Source organism: Sus scrofa, chromosome 6 (assembly GCF_054392235.1).
Source record: "Sus scrofa isolate SSC_HxYL_T2T_F1_AM1 chromosome 6, Sscrofa_HxYL_maternal_Yorkshire_Landrace_v2.0, whole genome shotgun sequence".
Taxonomy (NCBI): domain Eukaryota; kingdom Metazoa; phylum Chordata; class Mammalia; order Artiodactyla; family Suidae; genus Sus; species Sus scrofa.
In genome coordinates, this window is record NC_139388.1 from 46572973 (window position 1) to 46595113 (window position 22141).

At 48.6% G+C, this 22141-nt stretch overlaps 2 protein-coding genes across 8 annotated transcripts in view; one reads left to right on the plus strand and one right to left on the minus strand.

Annotated features, from left to right (window-relative positions):
* ANKRD27 (ankyrin repeat domain 27) overlaps nucleotides 1-8356 on the minus strand; it is a 58941-nt gene extending 50585 nt beyond the window's left edge. For 4 of the 7 annotated variants that reach the window (XR_014805991.1, XR_014805989.1, XM_021094270.2 and 1 more), the window contains exon 1: nucleotides 8237-8356. The gene's annotated coding sequence lies outside the window, so the exon portion shown is untranslated. Of the gene's footprint in view, nucleotides 1-7938 lie in introns of all 7 variants that reach the window. The other 3 variants (XR_014805990.1, XM_084960364.1, XM_013988550.3) reach the window with 1 other exon arrangement.
* A 200-nt stretch (nucleotides 8357-8556) lies between these two features.
* Nucleotides 8557-12747, plus strand: RGS9BP (regulator of G protein signaling 9 binding protein). The gene is made up of 2 exons (XM_021094272.2): nucleotides 8557-8661; nucleotides 9248-12747. Exon 2 carries the CDS (start codon nucleotides 9435-9437, stop codon nucleotides 10146-10148), a length of 714 nt encoding a protein of 237 aa, XP_020949931.1. The 5' UTR covers nucleotides 8557-8661; nucleotides 9248-9434; the 3' UTR covers nucleotides 10149-12747.
* Nucleotides 12748-22141: the final 9394 nt, after the last annotated feature.

Here is a 22141-nt window from a genome sequence, read left to right on the forward strand (position 1 = left end):
CAAGGGTGGGGAGTGTGGGAGGCATTCTTGGCAGTGACCAGAGCAGGGCCAAAGGGTCAGGGAGCAGGAACAGGTTTCAGTGGGCACAGAAGACTCACGAGTAAACTTTTTTTGACTAGATGAGAAACTGAGTTCTGAGAAAAAATAAGAATCCAATAAAGTGCTCAGAGAACGGCAGCAAAAGGAAGCAAAGGGAATGTTTTGTCGCACCAAAACATTCAGTTCAAGGGACCACAAGGGATTAATCTCCAAAATACACAAACATCTCATGCAGCTTTATATCCCAAGAAAACATACAGTCCAATCCAAAATGGATTGGATCTAAATAGAAAGATCTAAGACCGATGGCCAAAAAACAACAAAAAGATGCTCGACATCACCTTTTTTTTTTTTTTTTTTTGGCTGAACTCATGGCATATGGAAGTTCCGGCGCCAGAGGTGGAATCAGAGCCACAGCTGTGATCTACACTGCAGCCGCGGCAACACCAAATCCTTAATCCGATAGGCCATGGTGGGAACGCAACATCACTAATTAGTTAGAGAAATCCAAATCCAAATTACCATGAGGTATCAACTCACATCAGTCAGAATGGTCATTATCCAAACGTCTACAAACAATAAATTTTGGAGCGGGTGTGGAGATGAGGGAACCCTCCTACCCCGTTGGTGGGAATGTAAATTGGTGCAACCACTATGGAGGTCAGTATGGAGGTTCCTTAAAAAATTAAATATAGCCCCTGAAACCGAGTCCCTTGGCTGAGTTTATGATTAACATCTCTACCCCAAATATTCCCTTTCTTGCTCAACACCTGTTCTCTTCAAGACTGAGGAGTTGCAAAGAAAAGCGGGGGCGTGGGGGGCCTGTAACCAAGCAGGGCCCTGTGAGTTTCCTGGACACACAACTTTTCTGGATCCTCCATGTCTTGTTTTTAGGGAATAAGCCTCAGCCTCCATGACTTTCCCTGAGTTGCAAAGGGCAGTTGCACATCAGGGAAGGGAGGGGATGCAGACACCAGGGAGGAGCTGTCAAGAGACAATAGCACAGCCTTGGGGCAGGGTCCTGGTTCCTCCTCGAGGAATATACAGAATATATTTAAGGCTTTCTGCAGAGCTAAAACCCCCAATAAAAGGAAGAACTACCTGATGAAGCATCTTCTTCCTGGGAAGGAGGAGGACCACCAGAACCAGTCCAGGGGCCACCAAACACCAGCTTTGAAAGACAATATGCACTTGCTGATTTTGATCCTTATCCTTATTTGAGGCCCTATTTTCCACTCCTCAGACTATAAAACCACCTCATAATCCCTTCCAAGGGAGGCACAGTCTTTAAGGCATTAGCCTGCTGTGGCCCCCTTGGCCTGGCAAAGCAATAAAGCTGTCTTTTGCTCCTTCATGCCCCGCCCTGGCAAAAAAAAAAAAAAAAAAAAAAAAACTAAATATAGAACTCCCATGTGATCCAGCAATCCCACTCCTGGGCATATACCCAGACAAAACCATAAATTGAAAAGATACATGCACCCCAATGTTCATTGCAGCACTATTTAAAATAGCCAAGACATGGAAACAACCTAAATGTTGCCAAGAGATGAATGGATAAACCAGAGGTGGTACATATATACAATGGAATATTACTGAGCCATAAAAAAGAATGAAATGTCATTTGCAGCAACATGGATTGACCTAGAGACTATCATACTGAGTTAAGTCAGTCAAACAAAGACAAATATTGATATCACTTATACATGGGATCTAAAATATGACACAATGGAGTTCCCATCGTGGCGCAGTGGTTAACGAATCCAACTAGGAACCATGAGGTTGCGGGTTCGGTCCCTGCCCTTGCTCAGTGGGTTAACGATCTGGTGTTGCCGTGAGCTGTGGTGTAGGTTGCAGACGCGGCTCGGATCCTGCGTTGCTGTGGCTCTGGCGTAGGCTGGCGGCCACAGCTCCGATTAGACCCCTAGCCTGGGAACCTCCATATGCCGCAGGAGCGGCCCAAGAAAAGGCAAAAAGACAAAAAAAAAAAAAAAATGACACAATGAACTTATCTATGAAACAGAAACAAACTTAGATTTTTAAAACTGTGGGAGACTGCTGTATAGCACAGGGAACTATGTCTAGTCACTTGTGATGGAACATGACAGAGGATAATGTGAGAAAAAGAACATATATATGTGTGTGTGACTGGGTCACTCTGCTGTACAATGGAAATTAACAGAACATTGTAAACCAACTATAATGGAAAAAATCAAAGTCATAAAAAAAACTGTGGGAGGGAAGGAGGATTTAGGAGGTGGGAATAACATATACACACTACTGTATAAAACAGACAATAACAAGAACCTACTGTATGACACAGGGAAAACTACTCAATAGTTTATAATAATAACCTGTACGGGAAAAAAGAATGGGTATACGTATAACTGATTCACTTTGCTGTACAACTGAAATCAATACAACATTGTAAGTCAACTACAGTCCAATAAAATTTTTTTAAAATATTCAGTTCAGGGGAGTTCCTGTCATGGTGCAGTGGTTAACGAATCTGACTAGGAACCATGAGGTTGCGGGTTCACTCCCTGGCCTCACTCAATGGGTTAAGGATCTGGCATTGCTGTGAGCTGTGGTGTAGGTCGCAGACGTGGCTCGGATCCTGAGTTGCTGTGGCTCTGGTGTAGGCCGGAGGCTACAGCTCCGATTGGACCCCTAGCCTGGGAACCTCCATATGCCGCAGGAGCGGCACTAGCAAAGGCAAAAAAAAAAAAAAAAAAAAAAAAAAAACAAAACTCAGTTCAAATGTGTGAAATGTATAAACACACAAGATTCTCAGCAAGCACTGCTGGTAAATGAGATGGAACCAGAGGATATTTTTCAGTCCAAGTCATCTGCTTTCTCTTGGACATGGGTCTCCTAGTTGCCAAGGACTGAATCCTCTGTCCAGGAGTAGGGATTCAAAGAGCTCTGTCGAGGAGTTCCTGCTGTAGCTCAGGGGAAAAGAACCTGACTAGTATCCATGAGGATGTGGGTTCAATCCCTGACCTCACTCAGTAGGTTAAGTATCCAGCGTTGCCATGAGCTGTGTTGTAGGTCACAGCCATGGCTCAGATCACGAGTTGCTGTGGCTGTGGCGTAGGCCTGCAGCTGTAGCTCCAATTCCACTCCGAGCCCAGGAACTTCCATATGCTGTGGGTGCAGCCCTGAAAAAAACAAAACAACAAAACAAAACAAAGAGCCCTGCCCAGCACTGTTCTCAACCTTTCTGTCCCAGTGTTAAAAATATGAAATAGGAATTCCCGTCGTGGCTCAGTGGTTAATGTATCTGAACCACGAGGAGGCGGGTTTGATCCCTGGCCTTGCTCAGTGGGTTAAGGATCTGGCGTTGCCGTGAGCTGTGGTGTAGGTCGCAGATGCAGCTCGGACCTGGTGTTGCTGTGGCTGTGGCACAGGCCGGCAGCTATAGCTCTGATTCGACCCCTAGCCTGGGAACCTCCATATGCTGCAGGTGTGGCCCTAGAAAAGACAAAAAAAAAAAAAAAAAAAAAGAAAGAAAGAAAGAAAGAATGTTTAATGCGAGAGCTGACTCCTTATATAGGGGGTACATGCTTAAAAATAATTTAACATTCCGACAAGTTTATCTGCAAGAATTGGTTTCAAAATAACATGCAAAGGAGCTCCCGCTATGGTGCAACAGGATCGGCAGCATATTGGGAGCACTGGGACCTGGGTTCAATCCCCAACCTGGTACAGTGGGTTAAGGATCCACTGTTGCCGCAGCTTCAGCTTAGAGGCTGCAGCTTAGAACTAATCCTGGACCAGGAGCTCCATATGCCACCAGACAGCCTAAAAAAAAAAACCATGCAAAGCAAACTGAACTTTTCTTATAAAATTGGAAAGACGCGTGAACCCTCATATAAAACTACTTACCAAAAAAAAAAAAAAATTACACCCCTGCCTAAATGCATCTGATAGGATGATGTATAGAAAATCCAGTGAAATTAGTCATAGATACCAAATACCCCTGCACATGAGTTATCTGAGGTTACTTTCAACAGGAGAGCCGAGCAAGGCCTCAAACCAACACTAGGCTTTTTCTGAGGCAGTGTGCACATTCGTGGTTTTGTGGTCTTCAACCGTCCAGCCAGCCCGGATGAGTCTGGGTGGTCAGGGACCATCTGGTGACATCGTGCAGCCTGGCTCAGCAGAATCCTCCCAGAGATGGACTCTCTGCCAAATCTCACTGCTGTGGCTGCTTCTGAACCTCCCAGGGCCTGACCAAAGACCCTGATCAGGCATCTTTCTCAAGCAATGGGCAAGACTCTCCAGCTGGCTTAATGTGTGCTTCAGAAGGAAAAGGTAGGAAGGGAAACTTTCTATGCATTGATGTTTTTTATTTATTTATATATGTATTTATTTATTTATTGCTTTTTAGGGCCACACCCACAGCACATGGAGGTTTGCAGGCTAGGGGTGGAATCAGCGCTGCAGCTGCTGGCCTATACCATAGCCACAGCACCTTGGGATCCGAGCTGCATCTGTGACCTACATCGCAGCTCACACCAACACCAGATCCTTAACCCACTGAGTGAGGCCAAGGATTGAATCTGCATCCTCATGGATGCTAGCCCGATTCATTAACCACTGAGCCATGACAGGACCTCCAAGGGAAAACTTTCTATGAATTGATGTTTAATACCAAATGGAAGCAATCTGATGATGTAACCTATGGTAATAGGGTCACTTGTGTCCTTCTGGCCTGTAACATCTATGGTTCCTGTCCCTACATCTCTCACAGCTCTTCTTCAAAGCACTTTGAAGCCTGGCGGCCTGGCTTACTGCAGGCATGCAGTAACTGTGGTGCACTTGAACAAAATGAGAGTGAGGTGCTGGAGAAAGATCCAGCTCCAAGAGGGGTCCTCTCTCACAGGAGCTGGGAATCCACTGCCTGTAGGGAGGGGAGGGTCGAGGGCTGGCCCCAGGCAGGCACACAGGTACTGAGCAAGAGCCGTTAACAAATGGTGTGCTCAGACCTGGCTAAGCACAGTGAGGGCTGGAATACGGAGGGTCACAGGAGAGAACACCTCCAGGCTAGAAGAGGGGTGTGACCACCCAAGGGAGCAAGGGAGTTTGGAGGAGCACAAGTGCCCCTCAGAATGCCACCCCATCACCCTGTTGCTGGAACTGGAGGGGAGATATTAGCACCCTGCTCCCTGCCAGTATCCTGGGCAGGAGCTCCAAGGACCACTTATTTCTTCCTTTTTTGTTTTTTTGTTTTGTTTTGTTTTGTTTTGTTTTTTTGTTTGTTTGTTTTTTTGCTATTTCTTGGGCCGCTCCCGAGGCATATGGAGGTTCCCAGGCTAGGGGTTGAATCGGAGCTGTAGCCACTGGCCTACGCCAGAGCCAGAGCAACGCGGGATCTGAGCTGCGTCTGCAACCTACACCACAGCTCACGGCAACGCTGGATCATTAACCCACTGAGCAAGGGCAGGGACGGAATCCGCAACCTAGTCAGATTCGTTAACCACTGCGCCACGACGGGAACACCCCCCCCCCTTTTTTTTTAAAGGGTCACACCATCAGCATACGGAGGTTTCCAGGCTAGGGGTGGAATCGGAGCCACTGGCCTATGCCACAGCCACAGCCACTCCGGATCCTTAACCCGCTGAGCAAGGCCAGGGATCAAGCATGCATCCTCATGGATACTAGTCGGATTCGTTAATCACTGAGCCACGACGGAAACTCCCAAGGACCACTTACTTCTGAGCGTCTCTTGAATGTGAAAGCAACCTCAGGACAAATCAGGTCCAATTCTTCGGGTCTGAATCCTTTCTAAGTCTATCATCACATGGTCACATTCCCCTGCTCCTCTAGGAAAGGATGAAGTTACGGGACACCAAATGCATCCTGACACTTCATACACAGAGGGAGACAGACCCCTGACGGAAATACCACCAGAGGCAGACATGTGAAGCCCCAAGCCCCAGCAGCTGCCCTCATGAGTGCAACACAGTCCCAGTGTCACCAGGAGGCACAATCAGGACCTTGACCAGGGGCCCTATGCAGACACTACTGCTGCTCTCCCAGCAATACCAGCAGGTGGGATTATTTCAGGTGACAAGCCAAGGTGAGGAGAGCTCACCCAAGGTGTCTCCCCAGCTTCAGAGCCCCAACCATTTTCCTCCTACTAGAGCCTAGAATAAATATCTACTCCCATTCCCATCCTGCCATTCCCCCTCTGAGGGCTACAGGGCCTGCCTCCTGACCCCCAGGAAACCTGTCCACTTGGAAGACAACAAAGTGAGCTTTCCAACACTGCAATCTGTGCAGGAGTCTTCAGACTTCCCTTCCACTCCCAACCAAATGAACTCTCAACTTCTCAGCCTGGCACAGAGAACCTCTCACTCCTGGCCTTCTGCCCGCCTCTGCAAGCCTCACCTCCCTCAGCTGTCCCCAGAGCTCCCCAAAGAGACAGGCTCTCCTTCCGTCTACCCATTTTGTCCTAAAAATGACTCTTCCTCTGTCAAGGCCCCATTTGGCCCATAGATGCCTGAGACCGTCCACCGCAAAGAACGGCCAAGTGGAGTTCCCTTGTGGCGCAGCCAGTTAAGGATCCAGTGCTGTCACTGCAATGGCTCTGGTCACTGCTGTGTGGTGGGTTTGAGCCCTGGCCCCAGGACTTCCACATGCCTCAGGTATGGCCAAAAAGAAAAAAAAAAAAAAAGGGAAAAGAAAAGAAGAATGTCCAAGGGCCAGAGTACCACCTAACCCTGGCCACAAATTGCCATCCAAACAACTGATTAAAGGACAAACTGCTGAATGAGAGTGAGCCCTGAGCCCAGCACTCTGGACTCCTACGGCTACCTCAACACCAGGCTGGGCAAGGCAGCCTAAAAACATAAATATCCTGCTAATGATCTGCTCTTCTTTAGGGCTGGTGGGAGAGTGCATTTTTTTTGTTTGTTTGTTTTGTTTTTTTTGTTTGTTTGTTTTTTTGCTATTTCTTCGGCCGCTCCCACGGCATATGGAGGTTCCCAGGCTAGGGGTCGAATCAGAGCTGTTACTGCTGGCCTACGCCAGAGCCACAGCAACGCGGGATCTGAGCCGTTTCAGCAACCTACACCACAACTCATGGCAACGCCGGATCCTCAACCCATTGAGCAAGGGCAGGGACCGAACCTGCAACCTCATGGTTCCTAGTCGGATTCGTTAATCACTGAGCTACGACGGGAACTCCGAGGGTGCATTTCTTAATCAAAATAGAGGCTTCTCTTGGAGTTCCCTAGCATCTCAGCCAGTTAAGGATCCATAGTTGTCACTGGTGTGTCTCAGGTCACTGCCCTGATGCAGGTTCCATCCCTGGCCAGGAAACCTCCACGTGCCAGAGGCACAACAACAATAACAAACACCTTTCTCCCTGAAATCCACAAACCTGGAAAATCCCAGACCACATGGCAAATTAGTAGTCCCTACAGTCACCCCTGCCCATCATTCCCTGAATATCCCAACTCCTCAATGAAGAAACGCTTCTTGCTCTGGTGGTCCTGCACCGATGGGGAGTGCCCACGTCCCCATTAGTGGCCAGAGCGGCATGGCCTGGCTGGTGCGCCTATGGGCAATCCATTTTCAACGAAAAGAACTGAAAAGATTCAGAGTCTGGAACACCTCAGGGTGGTTAAGAGTTTTCCTGTAGTAATCTTTACCAGGCAGGAAGAGGAGACCCCGCGCCATGAGGCAGGCAAGCAGGGATACCCTCCTCTCTCCCTCGCGCTTTCATCATCCCAGGTACCACAACTGCCCGCGGCCCGAGGTTCCGGACCCCCACCCACGGCCTCCCATCCAATCGCCCGGCCAGATCTCCCTTAAACCACAGACGCCTCCAGAGAGCGACAACCCTGCCCACGGCCCCCAAGTCTGAGCTCCCGGGATCCCGGATCTACGGACCTGTCCTGAAGACGTGGGGTCAGAGGGCGCATTCTTCGCCAACCCCACCCCTTCCTTGCCCCGCAAACATACAAGAGAGGCAGAGCTGCGGACGGGACGAGGAGAGTGCGGAAGGGCAGTCCACCGGACGACGCGCCGGGGCTTTGGGGGCTGCCAGCAGAGCGTGGGGCGCCGGCGGAGGAGAGGAACGAGCCCCTCCCCCTTCCCGCTCCGGGGCCCCGCCCGGCCTCCGGGCCCGGAGGCGCAGCCAGCCGGAGGGAAGGGAGGCGCGGGAGGAGACAGGCAGGAGGACACTTACTTAAAAGGCTACATAGTTTCACTTTCTGCCCTTCCCTGAGCGAAGCCAACACCTGCCGGCCCCTCGGTTCGGACCTCAGGGACCACCACCCAGCGCCACGGCTCTGCTCCACCGCCCACCCCCTTACTACGCCGTTGGGCGGGTCCGCGCCTAAGGCCCCTGGTCAGCCCAATGAGAAGCCGTCTTTATTCAGAGTGACGTGTGCGCAGAGCAATCACTGAGTCCGCCCAGCCGGGGGTGGAGCTCACCTCGGCTCACAGCACTTCCTACTTAGGCTGGACAAGCCCAGAGCCGTCGACTGCGCGTGCCCGGAACGGGAGGGGGCGGGGCCGAGAGCAGATCTGACACAAGAGGTGGGGCCCAAGCTCCGCTGCGGGAAAGACGGTGGAGCCGGGACGGTGAGGTCCGGGAGCCGTCCCGCCCAGGTGACCACCCTTTACTGCTTGCTTTGGAGGATAAAGGTGCCCAGTCCTACGAGGCATTCCACTCTCGTCGCTGGCAGGGTCTAAGAGTCAGAGTCCCTGAGTTCTAGCCCCTTCACTTGCATTAACGTCGCGTGACCTAGACCCCCCCTTTTTAAATCTGAGCCTCAGTTTCCCCTTCCGCAAAATAGAAGAGGGTTGGATCTGTCAAGTGCTAATATTCCAGACCGTAATGGGGTTCGGAGAAGGGGGAGATGAGGGGCCTACACGTGACCTCCCCGCGTGGGGCCCCGCCTATCCCTGGTCCCGGGGATGGAAGCGCCTAGCGAAGACCGGCGGGGTGGGCGGATCCTAAGAAACCCGACCCGGCCGCCCTTAGCAGCGGCTAAGGCGGATCGCGAGGCTGCGCAGCCGGCTAGCCCTGGCTAGGGTACTGGAGGAGGATGGGGACCGCAACTTGGACTTCGCAGGTGGCTACTATGGAGGCGATGGCTGCGCAGAGATTGGGCGTGTAACTAGGAGGGCACCTGGGGAAGATGTAGCGGGCGGTAGACTGCTAACAGGGCTCCCTCTCCGCGCCAACCCGCAGAAGCGCACGTCGTGTGTCCTGAGTGGCTCTGTCGACCGAAGCTGCCGCGCCAAGCTCCCCTCAAGCCATGAGGAGTGCGCGGGCCGCCCGGCCCGGAGACGCCGTCGGGGCTGGCTGCGTCCTGCTACGGTGAGGACGTGAGGCTGAGAGGGGCGCAGGCGGCTGGGCTGCGCGGGAGAGCAGCGCCATGGCGAAGGAGGAGTGCAAAGCGCTACTGGACGCGCTCAACAAGGCGACCGCATGCTACCACCACCTGGTGCTGACCATTGGCGGCTCAGCGGACTCGCAGAACCTACGAGAGGAGCTGCAGAAGACACGACGGAAGGCGCAGGAGCTGGCGGTGACCATCCGCGCCCAGCTGACTGCCCCGCTGCGCGACCGGGGCCTGGGTGCAGAGGAGCGCGCCGAGTTCGAGCGCCTCTGGGTGGCTTTCTCCGGCTGCCTGGACCTCCTGGAAGCTGACATGCGGCGTGCGCTGGCCCTGGGCACCGAGTTTCCTCTGCACGCGCCGCGGCGGCCGCTCGTGCGCACCGGGATGGAAGGCGGCGCGACGGGCGTAGCGGCGCGCGCCCTGAGCGTCCGCAGCCTGCGGCACGAAGCGGAGCGGGACTTCGACGTGGAAGACCTGCACCAGCTGGAGCGGGAGATCCTTCAGGTGGGCGAAATGATCCAGGACATGGAGATGAAAGTCAACGTGCCCCGCTGGACCGTGCAGGCCCGGCAGGTGGCGGGCGCCGAGCTCCTCTCTAGCGCTAGCGCGGGCGTGTCCTCTGTGGGCGGCGTGTCCGTAGAACAACGCACCGGGCCCTGCGACCTGAGCAAGGCCCTGGCTGCCACCATCTTCAGCGCCGTGCTGCTGGCGGCTGTGGCCTTGGCCGTGTGCGTGGCGAAGCTGAGCTGACCTGCACCCGACGGCCCCCCGACGCTACCGCTCCCTCCCTGGAGGCACCCCTCCAAGAACAACTGCGACTGCTAGGACTAGGGGTGGGAGTGGGATGTGGCATGTTTCAGGAGAGCTGTTCTCGTGCCTATACGTGTAGGTATAGGCACGTTTCAAGCACACATTTGCTAGGACAGAACATGGCTTCCTCTTGCTGGCCAGGGAAGAGTTAATTTTGCGCGGGCCAGCAGGGCATTATCGCTAATGTATGCAGGAGCTTTATCCTCTATTAATAGAAAACCGTCCACAGTGACCCGAGATTCCTCCAAGTTAATAGGTTACCGCCTGTGCTGCTGGGGCGTGTTTACACTGAATCTGGGCTTGGTCCTCTCGCCCCTGTCAGTGATCCCATTCTCTGAGTGGGGCAGTTTGGGGGGAAAAAAAGGGTGAGGTGAAATGAAGTGTTGAGAAGGTGGCTATTTTGGTGTGTGTGGGTGTGTGGGTGTGTGTGTGTGTGTGTATTGGTTTTGTTTCCTGGACAAGAAACAAATTGCAAAAAGATGTAAGCAGTTGTTATTACCTTAATCCTTTGGAGGGCCTAAGCTTAGGAAAGTGTGCAAATAGAAGTTCAGGCAAAATGCTTTCCAATACACACTTCTGCACACAGTTGCCTGTTGAAGAGGGCTCCGCCCAGTCAGCCTGGGAGGGGCTCAAGCTTTGGGAAGGGCCACAGGCTGTCTAAACAGGCACTTTCTCCTTGGCTGGAACTTATTTTTGTTCCAGAACTAGACCAGAGTTTTTGATCCTTCTTTGGGGGAGGGCTGGGGAATCCTCTTTGGAGCCCTTAATCCTGTCTATCCCTTGGAATTTGCTTGCTGACCCGTAGCAGAGCTGGCTTTGGAGGGAGCTGCACAGCTTCCTGACCCTGACACTGCCCTCTGAGAGGGTCAAGTGGCATCACTGGGCACAGAGGTTTTGAGCCAGTTAGCCCTGAGACTGGGTTAGTATGTAGCAGCTCTAACTTCAAATGTAAGAAGTTTAAAAAAAAAAAATCATCGTTTGAAAGAAAAAGCACATTTGCACATTGTACACTTACTGTCAAACCTGATTTTTATAAAGGACATTTGGCCACAAATTCATGCTGGTGCCAAGGAATCAAACATAGTGTCTTTACTTATATACTTAGGTTACTAAGCCTACATCTGCATTTATTTTTAAAATTGATCTTCCTGAAGGCAGGAGATCATAGCATAAACTGCTGAAACCACAGGTGTAGTGACAAGTTAAATGGCCCCAGCCTCTTCAGGGCAATAAATAAGGAAATGTGGAAAACATCTTAGATCCAACACTGGAATTTGCCACAAACTCCAATCTGTGATCCAGAGAGAGCATTGCTAGGGATGTAAGGCTGAGAAAACAGATGCATTTAACGCTAATCGTAATGTGGAATAAAACCAGAGGCTGGTTTGGCTAAAAAACGACAAGGATTTTTTTTTTTTTTTTTCGCTTTTTAACCCCCGAAGAGAAAAATGGACCAGGAGGAGGGAATTGGCAGTTTGTCACAAGGGCAGTTTGGAAGGCCAAGGGGCAGAAGCAATGAGCAGCAGAAATGCCGCCTGGGCACCCAGTCCTAAGGGCCACCCTCCTAGCTTCACTCACCCACTCCCACTCCTCAGCACAAATTCCAGTACTCCAGATAGTGAAAGCACAGCATCTGTTTGTGCGTTCCTGTGATAAGGGGTTTCAAAGACCCACAAGGTCTTAAGCGGATTAAAAGTTCTACCGCAGTAACTAATAAAAGGAACTCCTTCAGGAGTTCCTGCTGTGGTGCAGCAGAAATGAATCCGACTAGGAACCATGAGGTTGCAGGTTCAATCCCTGGCCTCGCTCAGTGGGTTAAGGATCCGGCGTTGCCATGAGCTAGGGTGTAGGTCGCAGCTGAGGCTTGGATCTGGCATTGCTGTGGCTGTGGCGTAGGCTGGTGGCAACAGCTCCGATTGGATCCCTAGCCTGGGAACCTCCATGTGCCGTGGGTGCAGCCCTAGAAAAGCCAGGGGAAAAAAAAAAAAAAAGGAATTCCTTCAGCCTCATCCACTCTGGGTGAATCTGAATTGGGCCACGTTAGATGCTCTTTGCACCTGCCAGAGTACCTTTAGAAATGGCACAGAAAGTTTTCCTACTCCCCTCTTCCTCATCCCACACCCAGTACAACATGGAATATGTCACTTTCCCCAAAGTCTCATCTCTCTCAGGCAAGAAGAGGCTGGGGCATATTGTGTCCCGGTGTTGGAAAATATCCTGTAAAACCAAGCCCTAAATATAAGTCTTCTGTTTCTAAGACTATGACTTTTTAACAAGGTATTCTGGTTCATGAAAAAAAAAAAAAAAAAACCTATTAAAGAAACAACCCATCAGAAGTGTGTAATCTGTAGAGAGAAATTGGGACAAGCAAATTTGTTTTTACTCTTTCTAGTCAGTCCTTGGGTGTTTACTGATATGTGCAATCAGATGTGTGCCTGATACGAAGAGTCCTCTGCTCACTGAAGTTAGTGTTAAAATGTTGCACACACACCGAAAAAGCTGAATTACAATAAACATATTTATCCTTTGCACCCCCTAACTTAACTCTGAAAATTTTAAGCATTCATAATATTTGGTATTTGGAGTTACAGCATTGCCTAATAGAACTTTTGCAAGCAGAGTCATCTTGCTTGAGCAATAGGCTGATCTCTACAATATCTCTCTCATTTCCATCTATAATTCAAGAGATTGCTTTCTGGTAGAAGCCTGCTTCAACTTAGAGTTTGATGTCCATGTCATTAATTGTCTAAAAAGATTTGGTAGGATCATGGAGTTCCCGTCGTGGCACAGTGGTTAACGAATCCGACTAGGAACCATGAGGTTGCCAGTTCGATCCCTGGCCTTGCTCGGTGGGTTAAGGATCCGGTGTTGCTGTGAGCTGTGGTGTAGGTTGCAGATGTGGCTCGGATCCTGTGTTGCTGTGGCTGTGGTGTAGGCCAGTGGCTACGGCTCTGATTGGACCCCTAGCCTGGGAACCTCCATATGCTGTGGGAGCGGCCCCAGAAAAGGCAAAAAGACAAAAAAAAAAAAAAAAGATTTGGTAGGATCTTATACCATGATAGAGATGATTTAAAAAATTACAAATGTTTAATATGGTGTATATATAATATGGTCAGAATTAGAGTCTATTTTCTTAAATTAAAGGTACAAGTTAAAGGAAAGCTCTTTACCTCAAAAGTTAAGTGCTATTGGGGGTTGCTGTTGTGGTGCAGCGGAAGTGAATCCAACTAGGAACCATGAGGTTTCGGGTTTGATCTCTGACCTCACTGAGTGGCCTAAGGATCCAGCATTACTGGGAGCTGTGGTGTAGGTTGCAGACATGGCTCAGATCCTGCTTTGCCATGGCTGTGTTGTAGGCCAGCAGCTGTAGCTCCGATTTGACACCTAGCTTGGGAACCACCATATACCGTGAGTGAGGCCCTAAAAAGCAAAAAAAAAAAAAAAAAAAAAAAAAAAAAAGAGTTAAATGCTATTATAAATCTCTTGTGAAGTTAAAACACCTGTAAAGAGAAACCATCCCTGGCTTCTCTTTCAGGAAAAATTGTGCGGCTTTCTCTGGTACTGAGAAGACAAGTACTTGGAATGTCAAGGCATTTATCATGGGAATTTTCACCTATTCCTATTAGGAAAAAAAAAAAAACAGAAAAAAACTTAATATTTGCAGAAAAAAAAAAAAAAGCCTGGCCAATTCTTTCCATGTACTCTGAGAATGTTTGCTTTTTAATCTTTTTTATCTGCACCCCCAGGGCATATCAAAGTTCTCAGGTCAGGGATGGAACCCAAGCCACAGCCACACCTACTCCCACTGCTGCAGTGACAATGCCAGATCCTTACCCTGCGGCATCACAGGGGGACTACTGAAAATGTCTGCTTTTAAAGTCCACAAGGGAAAATATTTGTCGTAAGTCAAATTAGAGCATAAACATCACGATTTACCAAAGGTTTACAGTAAGCTACCTAAGAGATGTGTGAGGTCAGGAGACTGAAAAGCAGTTTGGGTTGAAGCCATCTGGTTTGTGTTAGGACCCTGATCATGCTGCATTTTCCGTTTCCTTGTGCACATTGATACATTTTAGCTACCTAGTCGCTTTTCAGAATGCATTTCTGGGTTCTGTAATGAAGCTTTGTTAAAGAGTGTGAGCCCCAAAGTGTGAGCCTGTATGTCAGCCTGAGAAATAAAAGTGCTATGGGACTGGCCTCTGTATTCCTTTGGGGCGTGAGTGCCTTCTCCTGCAAGGCAGGGCCAGGGGCTCTGCCTTTCTCTCCCAATACCTCTGAATAGCCAATGACCCCCCATGTGCCTCACTTCCCTCATTTAGTGAGATGCGCCATGGGGTGGGGGGAAGGGTCTTGACTAATTAACTAAGTTCCCTTCCGGGGTTTAAAATGCGTTAACAGAATACACTTAAACAAGACAGGGCTGGAGTTCCCGTTGTGGCGCAGCGGAAATGAATCCGACTAGGAACCATCAGGTTGTGGTTTAAGGATCCCACGCCTCGCTCAGTGGGTTAAGGATCCAGTGTCTCCATGACCTGTGGTGTAGAACACAGACACGGCTAGGATCTGGCACTAACTGTGGCTGTGGTGTAGGCCAGCAGCTGTAGCTCCAATTAGACCCCTAGCCTGGGAACCTCCACATGCTGCTGTTGCGGAAACCGCAAAAACTGTGACAACGGAAGGAGACAAACAGCACTCGGAGATATGGAAAAGCAAGGTTTATTCAGCACCGGTGTGGGCTCAGAGGAGTCACCTCCAGAGTCTGAGCACCAGGTCTTTGTTCTCAGTAACTTTTATGCACTACAAGGTCTTGATTTTCCCATGTAAGCATCCCGGAGCTCCCCCATCCCCAAGCAGACAGTGTTCCTCCCGAAGAAACTGAGCCGGCAAGGTTACAGAAGCAGAACTGATCAGCAATGCTGGGTACCTGATTAGCAGGGCTGCTGGCTTGGGCAGAGAGCACACAGTTGTTACATTATTACAAGAAGGGTGGCATAGCGATAAGCACAGCTGGAAAGGCCTGCAGCTGCCTTCTTAGCAGGGGGGGGGGGTTGTTCTTTAGTTAAAACTCCATTTCAGGAGAACCCTCTTCTGTAACTAACCTCGTGCCCTCATGGCTGCCTGATGTTGAGAAGCCAGCACAGCAGGGATGGTTTTGTGTGTGGCATCAGATCCTAGTTGGAAATAAGGCTTCATATCTACTGTTGGAATGACGCTTCTAACAAAGATGGCTATACATAATTACGAAATTAAAGATAACATGCAGCATTTATAACGTAGTTGAGAAGGCACCCTTAAATGATTCCATTATTAGCAATTATGATTTTTTTTTTTTTTAGGGCCATAGCTGAGGCATATGGAAGTTCCCAGGCAAGTGGGCGAATCAGACCTGCATTGCTGTCCTATGCCACAGCCACAGCAACTGCAGATCCCAGCCACCCTGTGCAACAGCTTGCTGCAACACCAGATCCTTAACCTGCTGAGGGAGGCCAGGGATCAAACCCACATCCTCATGGATACTAGTTGAGTTCTTAACCCACTGAGCCACAACGGGAACTCCCACTATGATGATTTTTAAAAATATTCCTAGAAGTTCCAGTAGGGTAGAGGGTTAGAATCCAGCATTGCCAAATCCTTGGGGCAGGTCACAGCTGCCATGCAGATTTGATCCCTGGTTCAGGAACTTCCACATGCCCAGGGGTCGACCCCAAAATATATACATATTCTTAATCCTCTTCATGCACATTTAAATTGAAGTGAATAGGGGTTCCCATCATGGCTCAGCAGAAACAAATCTGACCAGTATCCATGAGGACACAGGTTCAATCCCTGGCCTTGATCAGTGGGTTAAGGATCCAGCGTTGCTGTGAGCTGTGGTGTAGGTTGCAGATCTGTCATTGCTGTGGTTGTGGCATAGGCCGGCGGCTGTAGCTCTGATTCAACCCCTAGCCTGGGAACTTCCATATGCTGCCTGTGCAGCCCTAAAAGGACAAAAATAAATAAGTAAATTGAAGTGACTATCCTATCAACATATTTACCGTTCACAGACTTCATTACACAGAGATGTCCAGAAAGACTGCAGGATTAGAAATCTCTAAGTGCTTTTTTTTTTTTCTTCTTTTCTTCTGCTTTTTAGGGCTGTGCCCGTGGCATATGGAGGTTCCCAGGCTAGGGGCCCAATCAGCTACAGCTGCCAGCCTACACCACAGCCACAGCAACATGGGTTCCGAGCCTCATCTGTGACCTACACCACAGCTCAGGGCAATGCCAGATCCTTAACCCACTGAGCGAGGCCAGGGATCAAAGCCACAACCTGATGGTTCCTAGTTGGATTCGTTTCCACTGCGCCACGACGGGAACTCCTCCAAGTGCTTTTCAATACAATTATACTCAACTTTCAATCCATGAAGAGTTGTAGGTCTCCACACCGTCATAGGTCGACCATATCTATGTGATCAACATAGATCAAAGTCATGTTCAAATACTGTTTCTTTGGTCCTTAGGAACTGACCAAAGATGCAGGAACTGATCACATACTCCAGCTCTGTGTCCATGAGCACAAGACAGTTTTCTGGAAAAATATTCTTCTCTTTCATTTACTTATTTTCATCTTATTCCATGGAGGATTCTGGATGTCTTCCCTGCATACCTGTGAGATCTTGGGCATCCTTCTTTAGTGTTTTATCTTTTTTTCTTTTTTTTTGTCTTTTTGCCTTTTCTAGGGCCGCTTCCATGGCATATGGAGATTCCCAGGCTAGGTGTCTAATCAGAGCTGTAGCCACCGGCCTATGCCAGAGCCACAGCAACGCAGGATCTGAGCTGCGTCTGCAACCTATACCACAGCTCATGGCAACGCCGGATCGTTAACCCACTGAGCAAGGGCAGGGATCGAACCCGCAACCTCATGGTTCCTAGTCGGATTCGTTAACCACTGCACCATGACAGGAACTCCTCTTTAGTGTTTTAGCATTTTAAAACCTTAAGGCTTATAAGCCAAATGAGAATTCCTTCTGGCAAAATGATTTTGAAGACATTTTAATATGCTGTCGTCAGAAAGCAAATTTGAGTACCTTTGCCTATAGGTACGTGTTATAGAGAAGATCCATGAGGAAATAATACAAAAATGAAAATGTTAAAGTAGTAGGATTATGAATGGTATCTTTTCAATATATTTGTGTTTAATATTGTTACATTGTTTTTACAATAAAAGTTTGAGTGCTCTTATCATCTAGAAAGTGTTATGTTATTGTTATTAAAATATAAATTTTAACAGTTAGAGTCTCAGTTATAATGAGAAGCAATTTCAGAGCCTCCTCCCACCCCACCCCCACCCCCAGCAAAGGCAAAGCAAATCACTGTTGGAATCTTACCTGCAGGGAATTAGAAGCATGTTTTGAAATGTAGCATCAAAACAGAATAATAGCATGAGGTTAGGAGCACTGACTATGGAATAGGGTACACTTGAGTTGAGACCTATTCCTTTTTTGTTTTTGTTTCTGGCCACACCTGCAGCATGTGGAAGTTCCCAGCCAATCTGCAACATACCAGAGACCTGAGCCACAGCAATGATAATACCAGATGCTTAACCCACTGAGCTACACGGGAACTCCTCAAATCCTTTCTTATTGAAGAAGTTCCTTGACCTCAATTTCCTTATCCTTACACTGGGAGTAATAATAGGTATACTTCATAGGGATATTGATATAAGACTTTTTTTCCAGGCACAGGGCTCAATAAATGTTGGCTGCCATTGCTGTTATTAATATCATACTACTTTAGAAGTCCTAAAATGGGATGTTTGGGCAAAAGAAGCAATACATATGATAACATTAACTTTCTGGGTTGTGCCCATGTAGTGCAGCAGGTTAAGGATCTAGTGTTGCCATAGTTATGGTGTAGGTTGAAATTGCAGCCAGGGTGTGATCCCTAGCCCAGGAACTTCCACATGCAAGGGTGCAGAAAAGAAAAATAAAATGAAACACATTAACTTTCTGTAACTTATTAGTCATATCTGCTAGGTATACATTTAAAGATTAAAGTTGTCAGATGAGAGATGGTATATAATAAAATGGTCAAGGTTTTACAGAGGGAAATTCAGGTTGATCTAAAAGTTGGAATCTGTACATTTTTAAAGTTAAATGTATTGAGATATAATTTAAATACAGTAACATCCACCTTTTCTAGGTGTGCAGTTTCCAGTTTTGGCAAATGTATACAATCATGTAACCAGCACTGCAATCAAGATACAGAATGTCTTGGAGTTCCCGTCATGGCACAGTGGAAACCAATCTAACTAGGAACCATGGGGTTGCGGGTTCCATCTCTGGCCTCGCTCAGTGGGTTAAGGATCCAGCGTTGCCGTGAGCCGTAGTGTAGGTCACAGATGTGGCCGGCAGCTCTAGCTCTGCTTTGACCCCTAGCCTGGGAACTTCCGTATATGTCAAAGACGCGGCTCAGGTCTGGCGTTGCTGTGGCTCTGGCGTAGGCGGGAAGCAACAGCTCTGATTAGATCCCTAGCCTGGGAACATCCATATGCTGCAGGTGTGGCCCTAAAAAGAAAAAAAAAGAAAAAAAAAAAACTGGCTTGGAGGTATGGGTAAGAAGCAAGATAACAAGTTGGGAAAGTTTTTTTTTTTTTCTTTCAAGATCATGCATGTTCTGATGAATTAAATAAGGACATTTCTTACTGTAAACACAGCTGAGAGGAACCAGTGGATTACAAGAACAGAGAGCCAAGTGTCTTAACCTATGAATAAAGCACCTGCTGCCATAACAGTGTCTCATCTCTTATGATCAAGTGGCACGTGGTAATTGCTAGCGCTAGTAGGGGGTGGCTGTGTATGCTTAGTGTCATGCCTGGCTAGCTGGCATTGTGCTCCTGGCCAAATAGGACTGGACAGTTCCCTTGGAGGACATGCCGGTCCGGTAGGTTTGGATACAATTTCCACAACTGTTGCATGTGTGACCTTAAGTAAATCACAGTGAACTGTCATTTCATGTCCCTTGACCATTTTCTACACAATTGCAGGTCTTTCCTATTTGTCTAACTCTTAATCACTTGTGGTAGGCATTAGAAATAATTTTTTCAGGGTTTTTTTTTTGTTTGTTTGTTTGTTTGTTTGTTTGTTTGCTTTTTAGGGCTGGACCCACAGCGTATGAAAGTTCCCAGGCTAGGGGTCAAATCAGAACTGCAGCTGCCAGCCTACACCACAGCCACAGCAATGCCAGATCCGAGCTGTGTCTGCTTCCTGTACTGCATCTCACGGCAACGCCGGATCCTTAACCCACCAAGTGTGGCCGGAGATTGAAACCGTGTCTTCATGGATACTAGTCAGGTTTATTACCACTGAGCCGCAACGGGAACTCCCAATTTCTCAGTTTGTTTTATCTCGAACTTTCTCATGGTGTCTTTTGTCATCATAAAGTTATAAATATGGAGGATATGTCAAATGAATCAATCTTTTCCCATACTGCTTCCAGATCTCGAGTCTAAGACTAGAGATCAATTCACCTGTTTTCTCCTAATACTTAGATGGCTTCATTTTTTTGTTTTTTGGGTTTTTTTTTTTTTTTTTAATCCATTGTGGTAGCCAGCCTCCAAGGTGATCACCAAAAATCCCCACCTCGTGGTGTTTTTGTGTAGTCCCCTCCCACACTGAGTAGAGCTGACCAGTGTAACAATAAGATACTGTGGGAATGAGGGAGTGTGACTTCTGAGGCTAAGTCAGAAAAGGCACCATGACTTCTTCCTTCCTCTCGGATCATTCTCTCTTTGGGGGGTTAAATGTCCAGTCTCAAAGACACCCAAGCAGCCCTATGGAGAGGCCAGTGTGGTGAGGAACTGAGGCCTCTGGCCAATGGCCATGTGAGTGGGCCATTGTAGAAATGGGTCTCCCAGGGAGTTCCCATTGCGGCATAGTGGAAACAAATCCAACTAGGATCCATGAGGATTCGGGCTCGACCCCTAGCCTCGCTCCGTGGGTCAGGGACCCGGTGTTGCTGTGAGCTGTGGTGTAGGTCGTAGACGTAGGCTGGGATCCCGAGTTGCTGTGGCTATGACGTAGGCAGGTGGCTGTAGCTCCGATTTGGCCCCTACCCTGGGAATTTCCATATGCTGCAGGTGCAGCCCTAAAAAAAAAAAAAACAAAAAGAAATGGGCCCTCCAACCCCCACTCAAGCCCTGGCTGAAAGGCTGACCAGAACCACCCAGCTAAGATGCTCTTGAGTTCCTGATCCACAGACACTGTGAGATAATAAATGCTTATTGAATAGAGCCGACCAGTGTAACGATAAGATACTTCGGAAATGGAGTGTGACTTCTGAGGCTAAGTCACAGGCTTTCCCTTGCATTGCATATTCAACCAACTACCACATCACCTCAAGTCCACCTCCTAAATACTCTATAAATCATTCCTTCCTCCCCACCTCACCACCTCTTCACAGCCACTCTCCTAGTTTAGACTCTCATTATTTCTTCCCCAGCAAATTCCACGGGCCTCCAGTCCGGTCCCATCCAAATTGAGTCATCATGCTGCTGTCAGGGTGACATTTGAAGATACCAGCTTAATCATGTCACCTCCTTTTATGGCTTCCCATGGCCCAAAGCACAGAAATCACCTGTGGTGGGTGGGGTGGGGACTGTTAAAAACACAGGCTCCAGGGAGGTCCCCCATCAGGGGTAACGCACCTAAGATCTGTGAGGATGAGGGTTCGATCCCTGGCCTCACTCCGTGGGTTAAGGACCCAGTGTGGCAGTGAACTGTGGTGTAGGTCGCAGAGGCGACTCGGACCCGGCATTGCTATGGCTGTGGTGTAGGCCAGCAGCTGCAGCTCTGATTCGATCCCTAGGCTGGGAACTTCCATATGCCACCCATGCAGTCCTAAAAAGCAAAAAACAAAACAAAAAAACCCCCAAAACCAACACAAGCTCCAGAGTGCCACCACAGACTCTACAATAGACTGTGAAATGACTTTCTCAGAGCAGAAAGCCACGTGCAGTGAGAAAGCAGATAAGAGAAGGGTCCCCAACTGAATGGATGAAAGTTGGCAGACTCCCCGTCCCACTCCCAATCTGCCAGCACACTCTGGGCTCCCTTGGTCTCTGTGTGTTTTTCTCAACATGTGGCCATGTGTCCTGTTCCTGGGATTTACATCTTTAGAAAATGATGCCAACCAAAATCAGCCTAATGACTGGTGGTGCCATCTCTGGATTCACTCCCAGGAAATAACCCACATTGAAGTGATAGTCTGTCAATGAGGCTCAACGAGAGTGTAGTCTGTATATTCATCCAAAAACATAACAAATGTGTGATCAAGTATAATAGCAATTGTGGGAGAAACCGTTGACAACTAAGGAGTTACAAAAGAGGAGATTGTTTTAAAAGGCTTTTTAACGCTTCTCTTGGAGGTGGAAGTATTACGTAAGCCACTACAAAGGTGAAGTAGAGAAAAATTTTCATCTTTAGGCTTGGATTAAAATTCTCCCACGAAAGTCGAAATTATCAGATGACCTAAGATGCTTAGGGTGGCCCTGGGTGTCCTGACAATAAAAGGTGTCCAGCACACCAGACAGGAACTTGTCTGAAGATTTAAGGATAACCTTTCACACTCAGGCTGTGCAGGAAGAAATGTATAATTTGGTGCCTGGTTCATCTATTAGCTTCTCATTGGTGGGGTTCATGGGAGACTGCAAAGCTCAGACATTTAGCCCCCGCACCCCACTCCTCAGCCAAAGGCTTTTGTCGACCATTGGCTTAAAGGGGAGAGTCCTAGTTCTCAGGTTTGGCTCGGATAGGTGTCACCAAGCCTAGGTTTGCACTGCGCTGTACCTCGACCCTGGTTACTGTGTAACCCTAAGCATTCTGCTCTTGTTCCAAGCGTCTAGAATGGGGAAGACGCGGCCCTCCTAGCAGGCGGCTGTGACAGCCCTTGTCCCG